General features: G+C 40.6%; 1 protein-coding gene across 2 annotated transcripts in view; it reads left to right on the plus strand.

Moving 5' to 3' along the window:
• VAC14 (VAC14 component of PIKFYVE complex) overlaps window positions 1-21,606 on the plus strand; it is a 3,391,123-nt gene that overhangs the window by 246,351 nt on the left and 3,123,166 nt on the right. For both annotated transcript variants that reach the window (XM_044081299.1, XM_044081298.1), the window contains exons 3-4: window positions 4,433-4,600; window positions 19,414-19,476. In XM_044081299.1, the coding sequence (XP_043937234.1) occupies window positions 4,433-4,600; window positions 19,414-19,476 (231 nt within the window). The remainder of the gene's footprint in view (window positions 1-4,432; window positions 4,601-19,413; window positions 19,477-21,606) is intronic.

Genomic DNA, 21,606 nt, shown 5'->3' on the forward strand with positions numbered 1-21,606 from the left:
TTTCTTATTTAAATGAAAAACTGTTTCCTTTTCCTGAGATCTCTACCGGTCTTTTGTAAAATTTTAAACAAAAGAAATTCCTTTATGACTAGTCCCTTTTTTTTAAAAAAAACTTTTACAAATAAAAAAGCTTACCTTACTGCGGATCTTCCGCCCTTGTTCGTCACCGTCCCACGGATCGAATCTAAGAGTGACTGGCCTTTACGACTTCTTTGTCGGAGGTCTTTCCGTTCAAGGGAGCCCGAGATTCGTTCTCCCCTTCCTGTACAGGTTTTTCAGTCCCTCTTATGCGATTCGTACCGTGAAGAGGTGGCCCCACGTTGGGCGCCAGAAATGTCAAAAGATTTTAATACTCTTAACATATACTGGAAGAATCACGCAGAAAAAAAGGTAGGCCGAAAAAGAGTTTATTTTACATGCATGGAGACCTGCCACAAAGTTCTTGGTTGTCAGCAGTCTAATTTCTACACACTTTACATGGGTTTTTATACCCTCTTTTGTGCATACACAGCAGCTGGTTACTAGACAAGGAATTTCAGTCAAGGCTATAAATTCACTCACTGGAGCCTTAGATGGTAAAAAAGTCAGACACAAGATAAGTTGGTGCCTACATCAAGGTAACATCTATGCACTCCTCCTTGGTCAGAGGTCAGTCCCAAGATAGGCCTGTGCCTGGACCAAAGTAGCATCTGTGCATTCCTTTCTGGTCAGCAAATTCCTTACAAGAAAAACAACTAATTTTAGCTTATTTCTTTGCACGCAATGTAGTTCCACATTTTAACCCTTCCTATACAGGATACAAAGATGTTGAACACAAAGATTCTTACTACACAAACTCAATCGCAAGTGTTATTGCGATAGCAAAAGGTTTATATATGTGGCTAAGTGTCAAATGTGTGAAGGTTTTTATATTGGTAAAACAAAAAGGGCATTGAGAACACCAATATGACATTCACAGAAGAGATGAAAGGAATGCCCTATGCAAATATATTGAACACCATCCCTCTCATTCTTTCAGGTTTATTGTCATTGACCATGTTGATTTAAGCTCCAGGGGTGGACCTTCTGATGAATTCCTCCAATACAGGGAACTGAGGTGGCAGTTGAAATGTAATGCTATGGTTTTCCCGGGACTAAACAACATTGTCTCTTATTAGCAGTGTGTTGAAATTAAAAACAATGTTTGCGGTATACATTTTGTTCCACTTCTGATATTTAGTTTGAAACTGTTTTAATCAATGGGCCAGTTTTTAAAAAAAAAATGGATTTTTACCACTTTGTTTTTTAGTTATGTTTCATGCTTTTTTAAAAAAATGCATTCAGTGTGAATTTGTTATTAAATGGAAAATGTCTTTTTAAATTTATTGATTAACTCGCTAATGGTTCTGGTCATGTGTTTTTTAAATGTTATAAAGCTGGGTGGTTCCAGACTTGTTGTTGTTCTGATGAAGCCCACTGTACCAGGACGAAAGAGCTAAATCTGTTAATAAAGTGAGGTGCATCAGTTTTTGGTTCTCCTTTTTTGCTTTATCTGTTAATAAAACATCCTCTAGAGCTTATAATACAGAGACAGCTGCAAGATGAGGAAAATCCAGTTGTAACAAATCATAAAACTTCTGCTGCGAGGCAGGGATTTCGGTCTGCTACCACTGATACAAATCTTTTTCTTTCCTGTAGTTTCATAAAAGAAAACAATAATGTGGAGAAGTCTGAGGAAACACTGGTCTTTCTTTCATTTTTTTATACCACAATATGCATCTGTATCTATATCAATGTCTGTCTTTTTTGTCATTTTTATATATCTATCTATATATATATATATATATATATATGTGTGTGTGTGTGTGTGTGTGTGTGTGTTTGTGTATGTGTAGACATACACACGTGCGACTCAGTAATGCATTCCTTGGTGTTATGCTTTTGCTTTATTGATTCTGTATATTTACTAACTGTGGAAATCTTGCACACTTCTAAGCAACACTAGAAATATGACACCTTCTTTAGTAAGTAGGCTTAAGGTGTAACATTTCTTGTAAATAATGCTCTTTAAGTGTTGTAAATTCACAAAATGTTCATTTCAGTGATTTATAAATTGTATTAGTGTAGTATCACTCATTGTACTGACACTAGTAAATCACTATTTTGTTTCCTGCAGGTATAAATTATATAATATAAATGTTGTAGTGTAGTTCAAAATGTTCATATTAGTGCTTTGCCAGTCCTGCACTAATCATTGTAATATCACTTTATGTACTAACACTGTTGGATCAGTGTTAATTACTGTTCTATGTAAATTTTATTTTTTATTATTGCTGTCTTGGTGTATGAGTCCTGGCTAAAAGTCATACCTACCCAGTAAACAAATGTAAGTAAATAAAACCATTGTCACTGCAGAAGCAGAGTTCAGGTCCATGGAGTAATAAATGCAGTCATTTCAAACAAACCCAAGGATAGTGGGCACTCTGAGTCATACACTGTAAAGTGGAAATGACAGCATAACAGTCATTCCGGATTTTATATATGCAATGCCTTTGTATGGACAAAACATAGATAGGAAGATGTACAGCATCTTTAATAAGTCACAGAAGCAGAAGAGATGAAAATATTGGTAACGAGGGACTTAAGACCAGATCCTGGCTGAAACCCTTTGATGCTACCTTCACCAAAGAGCAGGATCATTGATGCTGCCCTGTATGATGCAGGCCTGAAACAGTCAGTACTAGAACGTATTCAGGGAACAGATCCATTGAACTCAGTATCCTCCAAATGTGATGGGAGAGGGGATCTTTGTGTTGCAAGTGCTTACCAAACAAAGTGGTTTACCATTACTTTGAATAGAGTGCCCCTAAGTATAAGAGTTCTAGACTGTAGAGGGATGGAGTTTAACAAATTGCATTGGTGCCTCACATGTACGCTAGGGAAAGGGCATAATAACACTATTGTGAAAGTGCAGTGGACCCAGCAGCGGCAATACTCAGTGAGAGTCATTGCTCCTTGTGGCTTGAGTGAAGCTTCAGTCATTCAGGGGGTTTTCTGTCATCATTCATCTCTTAGTTTGGAGGCCGTGTATCTTGTTTCCTATCAGGGAGCCTAACCAGGAGGCAAGGTGGCTGTTTGTAAACCTACCACACAATGAGTAATGAGGAGAAATAGCAGCAGAAGTAGTCAGTGAAAGAAGATGAGTCACTGCTACTGCTGCTGTTCTCTGTGGGGATATTAATTTATCATTGTGGACATTAGTGATTTCACTTTTGGTCTGGAACTCAAGACTTCAGCCAAGTGATGAGTCAGTCTCTTCTAAAATGTGCTTCATGGCCAGTGTATGCACTTGGGTGCATATTCAGTAGCTGCTCTGCAGGCACACACCAAGGAATAAAGACAGCATTATCACAGTAGGGTCATGATTTTAAAAGACAAGCTTCTTCAGAATACTAAATAATACTCTAGAGGCTATAATTAGTTGAGAGCATTGTTTGTTCTACATGATTTGTTGTGGAGATGTATGACAACTACTGACATCCATTCAAAAGTCCAAACAAGGGGAAAAAACAAACACTTTTTCTGGTTGATTTCAAATTCTGGTGTTAGAGCAATGCAGTAAACCACCAAAGAGAAGCTTTACATTATTTAGTTGTGTGTGTATTTAAAGATGTTTCATTTGTATTTCACTTGCTGGATCTGGTCATGTTTATTGATGCCATCCAATAGCAACTAGTTGTATCACTGCCTTGTTGTTCTGTGGAAAAACAGACTTTCAGGAAGCTGTAATGAGAAGCCTTCTAAATGCATGTGTACTTTGAAACTAACTTGGTAATGATCTAAGTCTGTGAGTAAGCAGTGGTCACACCTGTACTCTGTCAAAAGTACTGCCTTTGAAAATTGGCCACTAGATCTAAATGACCACATCTTTTTATGAAGATATTAGCCTGTTGCTCAGCCATTTATTTTGAATTAAACAGTCATTCATAAGTAATAAAGTCGGGAGTTGCAATGAGCTGTGGTAGTTGGCCATGGATAAGTGACTAAAGGCTGTGCTGCCACCCCCCAGAACACTTTATGAGCTTTCAGTTATCAGAAAGTTGTTAAGTGGCCTTCTTGGAGAGTGGCGGTCAGGGCATTTGTCACAGAAAGACTTCTGTGTTAAAACTCTTTAAATGAACTGAATGCATTATTTTTCCTGGGGAGATTATTTTGCGCTGGCACTCCTTATTATGTCTGGTTGCAAAGTACTACTGCTGTGTGTCTGATAATGCAGTGATTCTTCCCTGTTTGTTTATTTATAAAATTTAATTAGAAAACATTTACTGAACTAGATATGGACTGAAGCATGGTACAAGCACTAGATGCAGAAAATCTGATGCAGCATATGCAACAGAGCATCAGTGTCCTTTATTGATATACTCACCTTAACGTTATCTACCTTTTTGACTAGGAATCTGGATCATACCTGAAGGAGCTAATTGAGCCAGTCCTGACCTGTTTTAATGATGCAGATAGTCGTCTGAGATATTACGCCTGTGAAGCTCTCTACAACATCGTCAAGGTGGCCCGGGGGTCTGTTCTTCCCCATTTTAATGTATTGTTTGATGGCCTGAGTAAGGTAAGCCAAGTTCTGTAAGACTACAATAACAGGTAGTCATTGTTTTACTAACCAGGCAGTGTTAAACTGCCTTTGCTTCATCGTATCTCTAACATCTGTATACTATTCTTGAATAGTCTTTTCTGGAATTACCATTTCTTTTAAAATTTGTTATAAAGAAAGAAGGTAGTCTATGATAAAATATTGGGAAAAAAAGTTTTTAATTATTTGAGCTTCATAGCTTTCTTTTTGAGCAGTGTAGAACCACTAAACAATGTTGTTTTTTATTGCTAGGATATTACATGAGGGATAAAAAGGTTAATTGCTAGATGTTGTACTGTTCTTCCCTGCTCTGTGTGGTTTATTAAAAGACTTGAGTTTTATAAATTCCGGGGTTTCTGCATATTCACAGAGTTCAGTTCATGGCACATATTTATTAAAAACACTTCTATTTACAACTGTATGTGTATTTTTGTATGGTTTTATATAGCTCTCTTGGTTAGCATAACATTTATGTAAAGCAGACAGCCTGCAGACTATGATGTTGGCAGATTTCCAAGCCATTTTTTTTCATTGTCACCACCTCCCAGTCAACTTATCAACAGATGTGTGCATGGTGTCTTCAAGGGAAGATTGACACTTGCTATTCCAAAATCATAGCTGCTTTGGAAGTTAATCTCTAGAATTGCCGTCTCCCCTGCCCTTTCAGACATCATTTATGACAACTTGATAAAGGCTCTTTGTGTTGATGGTCTTGAGAATGCTGGCTTTGACCTTTTCAGCACTCATCCTGACATTGGGGCCTATATTGATACACAGCACAACAGTGTACATTTGGGGACTGTGGGGGTTGAGGTCACTACTTCCAGCATCAGATGTTAACTTCAGCATTGACTTTGTCATTATTTTTGTCCCTTGGCACCAGTAATGTTTTCAGGTCTTTGCGCTGGTGTCAGTGTTAGGTCTGACCTACCTGACTTCAGTTTTTTTTGGCAGTGTGTCTCAGTGTAAGTAATACTCTTGATATTAAGCTAGCACACACCATTGCACTGTTTTTTGTCAGCATGGTATATCTCAGGTTTACTGCTTTCATCCACTGTACTAGAGCAGTTTAATTCTGAACCCATGGCTCTAGTCTGTCCCACAGCAGCAGGTTAGAGAGACTGCATTGCCTGTGGAGCCCCCCACCATGACACCTGCATCAGAGAGGATTTCTTCCTCCTTGTCAGGCTGATCCCCCCTCCCCTAAGAAGCCAGGAAGGCCCCATGCAAAAGGAAGCAGCCCAACGCCCGCCCCCCCACTTGATGTCTCCCTTTGTGGATGTCAGTGACTGTGAGGATGATTACTGCTCAGATATTCTCCCTCAGTTTGTTTGGAACTTTCCAGCATCATACCTGTGCAAAAATGATTATTTCCTCCTCTTCATATCCTATCCTTCAAATAAGCCAGGAAGGCCCTATGTACAAGGAAGCTTATTAACTCCCCCCACTGGAGTCTCCCTTAGCAGATCTCAGTGACAGTGAGGATGCTCACTGTTCAGATATTCACCCTCAATTCCCGCAGATCCTCACACCATGACACCTCTGACACATCCCTTGCCCCCAAAGAAGCCAGGAAGGCCCAATGCAAGAGGAATAAACCTCTTCCCCATGGGGGGTCTCCCCTTACCAGTTGTTAATGACTGTGAGTATGCTCACTGATCAGACATTTCCCCTTAGATGGTCCCACATTTGGAGAGTGGTTAAAGTTAATGCACCAATGTAGTGGATGTCCCACAAACTCAATATTCATCCCAAAGTGGAGGCTCCAGAAGCTTTGTAGGTCAACCCAGCAGTCCTCCTGGGTGTTATCTTTGTTGTTTGATATCCTGAAATATATTGCCATTGTTACTTTGGAAAACTCTGGTGGGATGGCTCCCGTCTTTAAGAAGGCCAACCAAAAATTTCAACCACTGAGAGAATGGAGATTTTGGTCCAGGACATCCAAGCCTGGTAGTCTTGATTCAGCAGCAGACATTAAAAAAGTTCCAACTGCTCGGACTCCAGCTGTCCATCCCTGCAAGGATAAGGAATCCAGAGTGATGGATAGGCTAAGAAAATGTGTATATAGGTCCACCAACTTTAGCATGTTAGCACAGAATTTTGTGATGCCGGTGGTAGATTTTTCCTGGAATACAATAAATGAAATGCCCCATATAGCTGAGGTACAACCAGATGAAGGTGTAAAAGACAAGCTTGTGTTTCAGTTTCCTCCAGTATGTTCAACCTTATGATGCACATTTGTCAAAATGTTGCAGATGGTATGGCCATGCATCAGTCATTGCCATAGATCACCAAGAGTGGCTGTCTTTGACTTAATAAAGGACATGAAGGTGACCTTTTCAGATGTACCTTTCTAAACTCATGCAGGTTTGGTCCAGAAATCAAAGCACATCTACAAAACAGGGAGAAGAAGGGCAAGACCTGGGGAGTTACTGATAGAAATGTATAGTGACACAGAAATGAATATACTTGTTGGAGTATGCAGAAGGTACTATGACATTGAAGAAACTGGCACAAGTGTCAACAGTGAATAACTAACAGTTGGAGTAATCAATGTATACAGTATTTACACAGTGACAGTGGACCTTTGATCTTTGGTACATTATTAATGATATATGAGCAATACAAAAAACAGGCTCAGCAGTATAAAGAGAAAAACTAGTAAAAACAATATTTAAGGACTGGACTCAAGCAAGGGAAAAATGGACTTTAATGTAAAAATTACAAAACTCTCTGAGAGTTTTGCGATTTTTACATTAAAGTCCATTTTTCCCATGCTTGAGTCCGGTCCTTGGATATTGTTTTTACTAGATTCAGCAGTGTAGTATGAAAACCAAATACAGATCTATGCTTAAATAGTAAACTTGGTGACGTTCTTGGGTAATTGTAGGTTACATCCAGATATATGCAGTGCATATGCAGTGACAGGGGAGATAAATATAACAGCAACAGTTATAAATGTGGCATACCTGGGACCTGGAAGAGATTCAAAGTACTAAAAGCAAGGTAGAACTTCCTTGGGTCAATTAATGTAATATTCAGTCAACTATTTTAAAGATCTGAAGAGGGAAGCAAATATGAGAGTATTTGGTAGGAAGTATGACAGAAACTTGAGAGGAGAAGATAAAATGATGAGTAAAGTAAGACTCTGGAATTACAGGGAGTGTGATAATGGAATTACAGGGAGTGTGGTAATGGCAAAATGGGTATGTTGAGAATGAAAATAGATGACGAGGAGACAGTTTTATTACATTTCCATGCTGAAGACAAATCCCATCAGCGAGAGACAGAAAGACCGACAGACAGACACGCACACACACTAAGCCTCATGAAAGTGCACTTTAAATGGGTCCAAAAGGAGGCCTTGAAGTCTCATAAAAGGTACTTATACCTCCTTAAGATTGAGGAGATAAGGCACAGTCATTGCTCCCAGTTTCTCAAACCTTTGAAGATGCCATTGAGTCTAACTCTTTGGAAACTCATTGACCGTCACTAATGTGTATGAAACTGACCAGATTCTACACAGTTGCAGAATTCTGTAAATACTTGTATAAGAACCCTGTGGTGGTTCCTGCACTAGTTTCCTTGGATGCCACCAGACGATCAGTATTAGTTCTCGGGCTGGTTCTACTGCCTAACAATAAGGACAGTAGAGTTTTAGATAGTTTTGGCAAAAAGGTATACACTTCTGCAGACTTAGCCTTGGAACAAAAAATGTTCAGACCCACATAGTAAAATATCAGGTGATATCCTCAAACAAGTGAAGATTTGGCTTCAGAAATCCAGAATGAGTCTGTAAAAGGTAAGATTACCAAGTCCACTCAAAAAACCTTTAAAGTGAGAGACGCATGTTATAAAACATGGGAATGACTGTTGATGCCTGTAGCAGAGTTGCAGCTACAGGCTTAGTTAGTTATAAGGAGACCTGGCTAAAGCTTTTGACACAGTTCCCCGCTTAGGCATAGTAGGAAAGCTAAATAAACTGTGAATAAACCCCTGTGTCACCCACTGGATTGCCAACTGGGTCATAGATAGGACGTAGATGATCAAAATAAGGAAAGCTATCTCGACAAAGAGATCAGTCAACAGTGGACTCCCCCAGGGTTCTGTGCTGGAACCTCTGCTGTTTGGCATCTACTTTTCTAAAGTAAAAGTAAGTACCAAAGGGATCTGGTTGACTAAGTTTGCAGATGACTGTTAGCTAGAAGAAGTTATCAAATCCCCAGTTATTTAGCCTTCCTACAGGAACGTTTGTCTCAAATAAATAACTGGTGTCAAAATTGTGGTCTGAAACAAAGTGCCAATGATGCATTATTATGTCCTTTAGGAAGTCATCTACCCAGGGAACTACCACATTGCCAATCCTTCCGTAAGAGTTGACCCAGTTGTTTGGGATTTAGGAACTTATGTGGACAGTGATGTAACTTTTGATTAACATGTGTCTATTGTTGTAAGAAAGCCCTTATATATTGTATAGCTTATAAACAAAGGGATTGTGTTTAGATCTAGGGATATCATTGGCCACCTTTACTCATCTCTCAGTCCAGTCGTTGAGTATAGTAACTCCCCCTTTGGCATGTATCTGTCCAGACACATGCAGCAACTGGAACGCCCACAGAAATACCTCACTAAAAGAATACAAGGCCAAAATAACATGTCCTACATGGACCGACTCAAAGCCCTGTCATTATACTTGGTAAGACTGCTTAGAGGTGACCTGTGTCTGGCATACAAAGCATCCTCTGACCCATTACTGGTGAATTTACTGCACACCATCAAGTCAAATGGCATCAGAAATGTTATGTCTAGGTATCTAAATCTCTTGCGCTACATCAACAGAACAGTTTGGAGGAATAGGTATATTTCATAGAGGATATGGCTGCTGTGGAACAGAGTCCCCATTGGCATGAAACAAGGTTCATCTTTGTCCATTTTCAAGTGCAACTTAGATCTGTGGATGGGAAACAGAAAATTTACCCCTGGACTGCCCCCTGTAATGCTAATGGACAGAAGCAGCTCCTAAATGCTTTATCCTATGCATGGGTCCCCTCAAATTATCTATGGTATATGATCCTAGTTATTCTTATTAGAGGTAATATGTAATTATTGACCATGGCTTGGGTAAGGCCAATCTGTAACCAAATGGGATAGGTTATTTCGAGCACAAAAAGGGAAATTGGCTAGGCTTAAAATGGCCTACAAGGGCAGGTGGCTTAACTTACCTGTGAACCTATAAACCTATGAGACTTTTCTGGTTAAGAATACAGCAGTGCCCAATGATAGTGGAATTATTTGGTAAGGGCCTTTCCTGTGCTACTTGCTTTAAAATGGACCATACCTTCCTGGCCTACTCTGTGCTGAAACATTTTAAGGGCCTTCCACACATAATACCAGCTAGAAAACCTGTATCTGTGTCTTGGTACTTTAATGTTGTGTTGGAAAAGGTATGATGATCTTTGTGTTTCACTGTTGCAGTCATTACATTTGGGTAATCTGCTGGCAGGTTGCCCTCAGTCGGCCTGATTAACAAAGTCTTGGGTCCTGCGTCGGTTGCTGTCCCTTCTTCCATGACATCAGGTCTTCAGGGGTATAAAACATGCAGCCGAAGCCATTACATCTGTCTGTCTTGGTGCCCGAAGCAGAAACAGTTCGCAAGTGCCGGTCGGCCGACTCCTGAAATTTTCGTTTTCGAGTTTCAGAACCGAAGTCTTCAACTAAAAGCTAAGTACCCCTTTGGGGAAACTTTTTCTTGCTCCATACCGATGTCAGTAAAAGTTAATAATTGCATTACTTGTGGGAAGCAAATACCTCATAAGGATTTTTATTTGTACTGTATTCCTTGCCTAGGCCCTGACCACAACGTGCCTTGCTGTTGGCTTTGTGCTAAATTTAATCAATGCACGATTAAATGTCGGTATATTTTTGCATCTGAATATTTTGGTTCAAAATTTAATTATCCAGAAATGTCGTCGGTTAGCAATCCGACTACCGGAATACATAAAAAACGCAAAGAAAAAGACAGAGACAGACTGTCGAGGTCCAAAACAGATGACGACGCTTCTCCTAAGCAGCCCCTGATGCCCACTAATTCTGATTCGCAGGCCTCTGCTGAGACCCATTCTGAGTCCGGTATGCCACGAGATGCTTCAATTATGGAACCTGCAGATGTCTCTACCTTAGATGGGTCTGGAGCCGCTGTGCAGACACCAGCTTCTGAGGATGTTTTCAGGCCTACAGATTTGTATATTAGACCAACGCCATCTTCAAAACTAAGGCCAAAATCTAAATCTATGTCTAAAAAACAGACGCCTGGGCCGCATATGCAGGCCCCTATGCCTAAAAAACAAATGATCAAAATGACTGAAGATTTAATTACTCTGATCGGGGGTAGCCAACCCCCTCCTTCAACAGGCCTAGGCAAAGACATTGACTATGAATTTTCTGAACAGGATTCTATTTCTTCTGACTCTTCCAATGAACAGGATTTGTCTATTCCTACTTATGAGGACTCTGATGCAGAGGATTCCATTCCTTCTGCTTCTCCCCCTGAGGAGTTTTCTTTTGGGGAAATTTTACATACCTTAAGGGAGCATTTCCACTGGGAAAGTCATGATTTCTCTGAATCTAAAAAGAGACTTGGGGACTTTCTTCGTCTTCCTCAGCATAGGCCTTTGGCCATACCTCCTGTTCTAGACATTGTTGATGATGTTTTTTCAGAATCTAGTATGACTCCTGATTCTCTGCCTCCAGCTCTTTGTAAGCCAGACAGATACTACAGGGTTCCTGACTCCCACAAATTCCTTTTCAAAAATCCCATTGCTGATCCTGAAACCATTTCTCAGGGTCCCAAGGGCATTAAGGCCTATACTGCTAAAAAGCCTACCCCTTCTGATAGAGATTCCAGGGTGCTGGATAGATGGGGTAAGAAGGTTTACACGTCTGCAACCTTGGCAATCAGGGCTTTAAACTGTCAATTTCATATGCTTGAATATCAACAGCATATCATGGGACTACTTAAACAGAAATTGATGTTAATCTCTGACTGTGTGGAAAATAAACATTTTCAGGATTTATTGCATTCAGCTGAACAAATTGGAAAACGTACTTTGCAGTGTGGTTTTGATTCCTTGGAGACCTCTTGCAGGGCTGCTGTAACTGGATCTGTGCTAAGAAAGCATGCTTGACTCAAAGAGCAAACTCTGCCTGACCATGTAAAAGCAAAATTATTGGATGCTCCTTTACAACAGGACCGTCTCTTTGGTAATAAGGCTGAAAAAGTGTTAAAAGATGGAAGATAAAGCTAAATCTATGCAAACTGTGATAGATTTCTTGCAAGTGCAACCTCCAAAATTTAGTAGGCACTGGTCTTCAAAAAACTGGTCCTTTCCAGTCCCCTCGAGAGCCGCTCAAGTCAAATCAAGGCATTCCAAAGGCTCCAGGTTTCAGTCACAAGGAACTTTTAGAACTAAACAATGGGGTGCCTCCACCTCCAAGTCTGGAAGCAACAAGGCACCTCCCTATGGTAAACAGTCTCAATGACTTCCCCCTATACTCACCAAGCACTTATCTTTTAGCTGCCCCTTTGGGTAGAAAACTGGCACTTCATGCACGAAACTGGCAACTCATTACCCAGGACAAATAAGTTTTAAATATAGTATCCCAGGGATACGGATTTCATTTCCACACATTGCCAATCCCAAACGGATGGCCAGATCTGCCCCCAAATCAGTGGGCAGAGGCCCAGAAACAAGTTCTGTCCCTCATGAACATGGGGGCTATTCAACCAGTACCTGAAGAGGAAAAGGGACAATGTTTCTATTCAAGACTTTTCCTGATGCCCAGAAAAGACAAATCATGGCGTCCAATTCTGGACTTATCTACTCTGAACACATTTCTGGACATTCCAAAATTCAAGATGTTGACTCTTCAACAGTTACTACCTATGCTAGGCAAAGATGCCTGGTTGGTAACTCTAGACTTAAAAGAGGCTTACCTGCATATCTCAATCAGGGAATCTTGCAGAAGATACCTCCACTTCAAAGCAGGCTACTTGCATTACCAGTTCTCTGCACTGCCCTTTGGCTTATCTACTACGCCCAGGGTCTTCACAAAGTGCCTGGCACCAGTAATTGCATTTTGCAGGCAAAGAAATATTCAAATATATCCATACCCGGACAATTGCCTTTTTCAGGCAGAAAACAAGGACATTCTTCTACAGCATCTGGCATTTATAAAAAGGGTTCTGACTTGTCTAGGGTACACCATAAACAGAAAAAGAAATCACAACTGGTACCCTCTCAAAAAATTACATTCCTAGGTACAAGCTTGAATACAACTGCCCAGATGACTTACCTTACGCCAGAAAAGCAAATTCAATTGGTGACTTACTTCAAACAGGTGGCCACAAAAACCCTCCTATCTGCAAGACAAATTCTGCAAGCCTTGGGGTTCATGGCCTCCTGCATTCTTCTAATTCCATATGCAAGACTGCATATGAGGAAACTTCAGTGGTACTTAAAAAGTTTATGGAGTCAACATTGTCACAGCCTGGAAACAATGATTCCTATTATACCTTGCCTGCAGCTAGAGTTCCTATGATGGGCAGAGGCCTGCCACCAAAACAAGGGACTGCCTTTCATTCCACCCCCTGCCACCCAAACCCTGATTACAGATGCATCAGACTATGCTTGGGTGGCTCATCTGGCAGGGATGTGCATACAGGGCAAATGGAGCCCAAATCAAATGCACCTGCATATCAATCAGAAAGAGATGCTAGCTGTACAGAATGCACTGACAGCCTTCAAGGACTACCTTCATCTAGGACAACTACTGATAAAGACAGACAACACCACAGTTATGTGGTACATAAACAAGCAGGGGGGCACACATTCCTACCCCCTTTTCAGACTAGCCATGGCATTGTGGAACACGGCCTTGGCCTATCATATACAATTACAAGCTCAATTCCTGCCAGGAAAGCTAAATACTCTGGCAGACGAACTAAGCAGAAATCTTATGGATCCACACGAATGGATACTGGAACCACAAGTTTTCAACATGTTGACATGCAAATGGGGGAGCCCAGACATAGATCTTTTTGCCTCACCCCAGAACTATCACCACAAGAAAGCTTGGAAAGTGGATGCTCTATCATTCAAAACCTATCAGTCTATGCCTTTCCCCCTCTACCTCTGCTTTCCAAAGTTCTAATAAAAGTCAAACTGGACAAACCAAAAATTATTCTGATTGCTCCAGACTGGCCTCGCCAACACTGGTACCCACTCCTGCGCAATGTGGCACCTGCCTCAGACATCTTACCTACTGTCTCAGCAGAACTACCAAATTCTGCACACTCCGCTCCAAACTTTGAATCTTGCAGTGTGGCTAATCAACTAATTTCACCTTTGGCATCCCTCAGCAAACCTGTGATGGATGTCATTTTGGAGGCTGGAAGGCCTAGTACTAGAAAATCTTATGCTGACAAATGGAAAAGATTCTGTGCCTGGAACCAATCACAAGGAATAAGCACAGCTATGCTCAATATTCCTCAGATTCTGCAATACTTAACTGAGATGCTTCACAAGGGCCTATCTTTTTCTTCCATAAAAATCCATGCCTCTGCCATTTCAGCTCATTACAACACAGAACCTCCCCTCTTCTCTCATCCTCTGCTAAAGCAGTATCTCAGAGGTGCCAAAAATTTAAGACCTCCCAGGAGAGCACCAACTCCTGCATAGGACCTCAGATTTTGTTTTGGAAAAACTCACTCTCTCTCCTTTTGAGCTAGCTGCTACTGCAGACCTAAAATTTCTCTCCTAGAAAACAGCTTTCCTTTTAGCAGTCACTTCAGCTAGAAGGATTTCGGAATTACAGGCTCTTATGGCAGTGGAGCTTTTCATTGTTTCTCATCCAGACAGGGTGGCTCTCAGGACCACTCCATCTTTCTTGCCTAAGGTGGTATCCAGTGTGGTTCTTAATCAGACCATTCATCTGCCAATTTTCTTTCCCAATCTACAGAACAAGGGAGAGTGGATTCTGCATTCATTGGATGTACACAGACAACTTAGATTCTACTTAAACAGGACAAAATCTCTAAGAAAATCTGAACAACTATTGGTGGCATTTGCTGCAGGGGCAGAGGGAAAGGCTATTTCAAAGCAGACTATTTCCAAATGGATAAGCCATTGTATTCATTTCTGCACCATGGTAAACCTATCCCCAAGGGGATCAGATCTCATTCCACCAGGGCTGCATCTACTTCAGCCTTTCTCAGAGGGGTTCCTACCAGAGACATTCTAGAAGCTGCTACATGGAGCTCAGTTCATACATTCACCAAACATTACCATTTACCTCTCTTCTCTAAATCCAGCGCTGGCTTTGCTACTGCTGTACTGCAGGGCCTTATAGCTGCTCCTAATGCTGTATAAATCCATCCTCCCAACCATAGCTTTGGGATTCTACCCAAATGTAGTGACTGCAACAGTGAAACACGAAGAACATAGTACAGTTGTGTACACTTACCATAAATGTAGATGTTCGAGTGTATTCACTGTTGCAGTCCTGGTTACCCACCCTCCAGCACCCTGTTTTTTATCTTACTATACCTATCCTTTCTTTGAATATGCTTAGAAGCCTTTTTGGTGTATTTGCTTCTGATTGGAGGTATATATTTTTTTGTGTTTTAAATTTTATATATATGTGTATATATATATATATATATATATATATATATATATATTTTTTTTTTTTTTTGCTCCCCATTTGGGGGGCACCTGACATCTGGGGCAAGAAAAACTGATATAATGACGTCGGCTGCATGTTTTATACCCCTGAAGACCTGACGTCATGGAAGAAGGGACAGCAACCGATGCAGCACCCAAGACTTTGTTAATCAGGCCGACTGAGGGCAACCTGCCAGCAGATTACCCAAATGTAATGACTGCAACAGTGAATACACTCGAACATCTACATTTATGGTAAGTGTACATAACTGTACTTTTTTCCTTTTTTGGTAGTAGAGTTTCAGAGGCAGTTAAGTTTTAACCATGGAGTATCTTATTTTTGTGTCTGTTTCCTTTTCCAAGAGAATCTCAATAAATCGCAAAAGCTAATATACCAAGAACCATGTCTTCTGCAGATACAGAATAAGCTTTTGGAATAACACTTCCTTCACTCCAAAAGTAGTAACTGAGCTGGCACTTTGCCAGACTGTACACTTGCCATTCTTTATTTGTAACCTACAGAATAAAGGGGGAGATGATGGTATACTTTTTAGAAGTTCACAGTCAGCCCACATTTTAGCAACGACCAAAAAAAATTCCAACAGTCTAAGCACTTATTTGTTTCTTTTATATCATTAACAGGGAAATTATTTCTCAACGCAAACATTATTAAATAGTAGCAAGGTTCAGAAGCTTCTATTATGAAAGCTGTTAGAGTCACCTGGCAGTGACCATTAGACCCCATTCTATCAATGCAGCAACGATCACAGTAGACCTCTGTAAGACTAAGGGACACTTATTTTCCAGACAATGTAAGCTTTCCCTTTAGTCAAGAAATAGTGCACACTTTGTCACAACTGTCTTTTAGGACCTGTTATAGTCCCTTTTTCCTCATGGGGACTGCCACCGATATAGTACTTTACCAGATTAATTTTGACTTCTCAACAGCGGTTTTGGTGAATGCAACTAAATCAAGAGCTGTTCACTGAAACTCTACTGTCAAACCTCAGACACACAGTGTTTTGCAGAAGGTCTTACTGCCTTGTGCCTGTTATGTTGGGGGGAGACCCCCAAATCACCCGAACATATACCAACACCGAGGTTACACAACAGTAGAGAAAGATGAAAATTCCACTGCTGATGAAAGTAGTTTAATCAAACTGCCCTTGATTTAGATACCTTTGCCAAAAATACAATAAAAAAACTTGGCAGGAACCCACTTTTTCCAGTGGAGGAGGTATTATACTGCAGTATTAATTCCTGTGTTGAATATAGTGCAGTTTTGTAAGTACATTCACCCTAATTTAATGGCTAAATAGGGGCACTACTGCCATTATAGGCTCTCCCACTACCTTTATTCCCAGGAACATTTTACTCTGCCAATAAAGCACAAAGAGATTGAGGAACAAGGCTTCCAGAATACTCTTAATGCCAGTATGAGCATGCTTTTTTTTTTTTTTTGTTTACAGTGACCCAAACTCTGTTTAGGGCACCCCACTTCAGAAGCTATGGAATCTAGGGAAATCCACCTTTTATGTCACTGGACTATACAGGAGGATGACAAAGGTCATTTATTTGGGCCTGTACAACAAGGCACACTTGTTGGTAGCCTTCCAGAAAAACATATGGAAATGATGCTGTCTGTTTCCTTTTAAGCCATGCATCAGTCAGCATGCTGACCTAGGCAAAGACAGAGCTCTATACTGGGTTCATAGGTTCATAGATAGGTACTAGGCTATTGGCCCAAGGGCCTACGTAAGTCTAGCCAACAAGGTTCCCTGGCTTACGCCACCCAAGAAAGTTATTTTCCTGTGCCACTGTCAGGCAGAGACACAGAAGTGATCCCTGGGGTGTATTTCCTATTTCCCATCCACTCATCAAGATTTTTCTTGAAGAGTGCTAATGAAGAACTTTGCTTGACATAGATGGGTAGCCTGTTCCAGAGTATGGGAAGTCTCTGGGACAGGAATCTATCCCTCCAGCATGTCCTGTTTATTGTGGTGACAAGGTTTAGGTCCCTAGAGCGTGTAGTGGAGGGATTGAGATTTCCTTAAGTGTAGCATGTCCAACAGCTCTGGGTTTGACATAGCTTTATATGTTAGGCAGAGATCACCTCGGAGTAGGCGATATGCTATGGAGTAAAGCTGGAGTTTTTTGAGGCAGTCAGTGTAGGGCATTTGTTTGTGGCCAGTAATCCTCTTTGTGAGGTACTTATGTGGCCTTTCCAGCTGCTGCAGATGTCTTGTGAGGTGCATTCCAAAAGGGGCGTTGACCTCTATAATGGGTCTAATGAGTGTCGAGTAGAGGGGAACAATGATCTCTTTTTTCCTGGGATGTCCAAAATCTCTAAAAAGTGGATATTCTCCTGAAGTTAATTCCCGTGGTATAAGATTTATACTGCAGCAGTGACCCCATTTAAACATGAGTTGTTATAGTAAGGTTACTCTCACAAATGCACTATTTCTAATAATTTAATTTAGGAAAACTTAGAATTATAGTGAAACATTATTGTTTAATGTTCTAAACAGGGCACATATAATTTGCCGAACAAATACAGTAAGACTTTGTCATGACACACATCTTATATTAAAGGCACCCATCGTGTACAAGTAGAATAATTAATATAATCATGGTATCTAAATCTTGGATTTGCTGTCTATTAATATTTTGGTTTAAATTCCATCAGTCCCATCTTTCATACTGCTTGACTCTGCTGATGCTTGTCAGCTTCCTCTTGTGTCTGTGCCACTGCTGCCTATTTTGTTTTCCCTCTGATCATCCTCCTCCTCCTAATCAACTGACTCATTCTCTCCCTGTCATCAGATCAAGCATTGGTTAGAGAAGCCATAATTCAGTCAGTCATCAGGGCTGGTTTAGTTGTATTTGCTTGCTGGCCCTAACCACCAGAATGCACTTGGCTGAACTTTGGGGAAAGTTGTGCAGTAGGGTGGACACTGAGGCCATTCCCTCAGTTCTGTTAGAGGCATACCCTACAAGCAGACACCCCATAAGCACGTGTTTGTTTGCCTGTTCCCCACTGGAGAAATCACACATACTTTGTGTGGCTCCAAGTTTATGCAGTCCCCCCCCCCCCGAAGGAGAGGTGAGTGGGCCATTCTCCTTCATCCCGGCCCTCCTGGCTTTGCTCCTCATTTGCCAGAGCTGCTAATTGAACTCTCGTTGCCTGTGTTACAGGAAAGGCTCCATCCCTCTGCAATATGGAGACAGACACCTTCTCAACACAGTTATAAATAAAAACTGTCTGGTTCACTTTTTTATGTAGAAATCTCAGTAGGCCTACTTCTAACAATTAGATACCAGTGTCATTCTCTTCCCATAGTGTGGTGAGGACTTGGTAGTAGATCCCTGCACCCTGTCTTCTTCGGCATGCAGTGTATATGTATATGGTGGGTGAATTATGCTTTCTCCAGCATTGAACTGCTGTCCTTTTATAATTCAGTAGGGTATGCTGTAATTCCTTCAGTCTCCACTTGCTGCAGCAAGTGCTAAGAATTTTTTTATGACACGGGTGAGAGATCTATTGTCTTGTTTCCTTTCTTCCATGTTCCCACCCTTGCTCATCTTATTGGCACTCTGGTCATTATTGAAGTGTGGGCAAAGGTTACCATTGGTGTGGATAGATGTGACCCCCACATGTGTAGTCTAGCTGAAATAGCATTAAATGTGTTGGGGAAGTCTCACTGTGGGGAAGTCTTACTGTGACTAGAGATGTTTTTGAACTGTTTTGACTTAACAGGACTTCACTGAAGGGAGAAGGGGCAGTCTGCAATAGCCTGTTAGTGGCTATGAGGGAATTCTAGGGGCCTCAGAAACCATAAGAATGGTGATTGAACAGGATGTTCTGTAGCTCTGACTAAGAGCAGGATCATGCAGAACCCAGTGTTCCTCTTAGAATGTGTGAAAAGGAGGTACTTGACTTTGATTAGTAGGGATTATCATGTGATCTTCTGATACCTCCTGTTACCTTTATTTAGTTTATAAATTAAAAATGTTGTGGTTTGTTGTGGATCATATTCCTATGGCAGTAATAGCTTATTTTTCCTTTTACAGCTTGCTGCTGATCCAGACCCAAATGTAAAAAATGGATCTGAACTACTGGATCGCTTATTAAAGGTAAGCTACCTGAAGTACATTTTGCTTTCCACGTCACTGGATGTTTTGCTTATAACAAAGGATTCTTAAACTATAATAAAATATTGATTTTCAAATCAGAGTTAAATGGCTTTAGTTTGCCATACCCTTGTGTTGTCATATTTAAGCTGTACACATAGTTGAAGACAGGGGAGTAACTGCTTACTGAAAAACAGAAAAAATCTGCTAAAATGTGCTAAATTCATTTATTGACATTTGATTATCGGAAAAATTAACCTGGGTAGAAGCCCATTTTCAATGGAAACCCAGGGAGAGAAGTTCCAAATTATTACAAAACATTTTAAGAACAATAATTTTACAGTCTATCGGTTAAGAATCAATATGTTATATGACAATCATTTAGAAATTTTAGACAGTTTGTAGAGAAATTAAAGGCAGGTTAGTCTAATACAAGCAGGAATTGCAGTATTAAGTGCGGGAAAAACAGACTTGTGGTATATTTAGAGAGAAATTCAGGGAAGAGAATTTGATAGAAGTAAGGAAGTAAGTGAAGAAGGGGATAGTAAGAAGGTATAGGAATGAAAGGGTACTTGTTCACATTTAGGGATATAGTTTATCCTGGTTTTGAGCAGAGACAGATTTTATCTAGGAAGTCTTTCAGACTGGCTTTAAAAGATGGGAGGGACGGTATTGACCTGATGGATACATGTTGTTTGTACCAAGCTGAACTGAGGTTGGCTACCAGCCACAAATCTGAGCTGAGCTACCAGATGACTAGAGGCTTCTGAGCTTCCAAAACACAAGTTGCCTGTTTTTTTCTTATTTATAGTACTTAGTGCATTTTTTATTCCCCGATGCCTACTTTTATACCATATTTATATACTATGTACTAAACTACATTGTTGTATTGCAGTTGCCTGCATTGCTGTGCTTGTTAAATCAAATTTTATTGCATTTTCACTATTTACAAAACTTCTTTTTTTGATATTTTCACTATTAAGTATTGACAGGTATTTTTCACTGTTTTAAAGCTATCTGTTCTGCTTGTTCTGGATTTCCTGCCAAGCAGTGTTTAAATAACTGATCGGTTAGCTGTTTAAAGCATTCTTTAGAGCCTCTTGCTGATTTTCTGTTTTAAACATTTTTTTTAGTGTCTCACTGGTATTTTTCTTCTGTGTTAAACATTATCCAGTGTTTCCCACTGAAACTAGTTTCGGTAGTAGCTGTAGCATAGTCCAGATACAGGGTGGCTGCATCTGGGTTTGTTTGTAGTGGCTGTTTGTTCTGAGCACGTTTTCCAGGCCATCTTGAATTGGAAGTGGCCTGTCTGCCCTTTAGTGAGAGGATTATGTTGTTATGTTGACTGGATCCTGTCTGGTAAAAGGAGGTTGGTCAAGGGCTTAGAGTAAGTATCCTCACTGGTCCTTTTGAATCTTTTTGAAGTTTTTTCAAGTTGTTAGCTTCTGGTATTTAGGCTCTGCATTTGATCAGATTTCTGCTTGTTTGTGCGTTGCACAGCACCACTCTCTGCTGTGCAATTGTGCGCCAAAGTCGGACAGTTAAATTCAACAATTTTTTCTGTAGATACTACTGTAGCACACTAGTGTAGCCCTCATCCTTAGTGCTTTCCTGGTCAAAGAAATACAGCTAGGGAGCTGTAACCTGTTAACCACCAGCAAAATAAATAAATAAAATAAAACCCCAGGCAGAAATATCCAACCACTGAGCTCCTCTTTGAATGATTCTGAAAAGCTACCCTAGTGACAGCAGTCTTCAACCTAGCATTGTGGACTCTTGGACTACCCTTGTTTCTCCTGCCAACCTTGTAGACTGTAGCAATTGCCTCATGTACACTGACAACCCTCTACAAATCATTCACTCTAGCACAGAGTGGGAGAGAGACATCTACACCAAGAATCTTGAATCCATGCTCTCTTAAACTCAAAACAATAACACAGAAGAGATTGCCAATTCACCCACCACCACATATGCACATAGTACCATTACCGATAAAAATAGTATGCATAAACCACAAATATCTACATATACGGAGATTCTCTTGACAAAACTTACCTAAACACCAGAGACCTCCAAAACACAAGACTGCTACACCTAGCACAGTCTTCACAGCACCCACGACACATAGCAACA

Source organism: Protopterus annectens, chromosome 8.part0, assembly GCF_019279795.1.
Source record: "Protopterus annectens isolate FY-2018-M chromosome 8.part0, PAN1.0, whole genome shotgun sequence".
Taxonomy (NCBI): Eukaryota; Metazoa; Chordata; order Ceratodontiformes; family Protopteridae; genus Protopterus; species Protopterus annectens.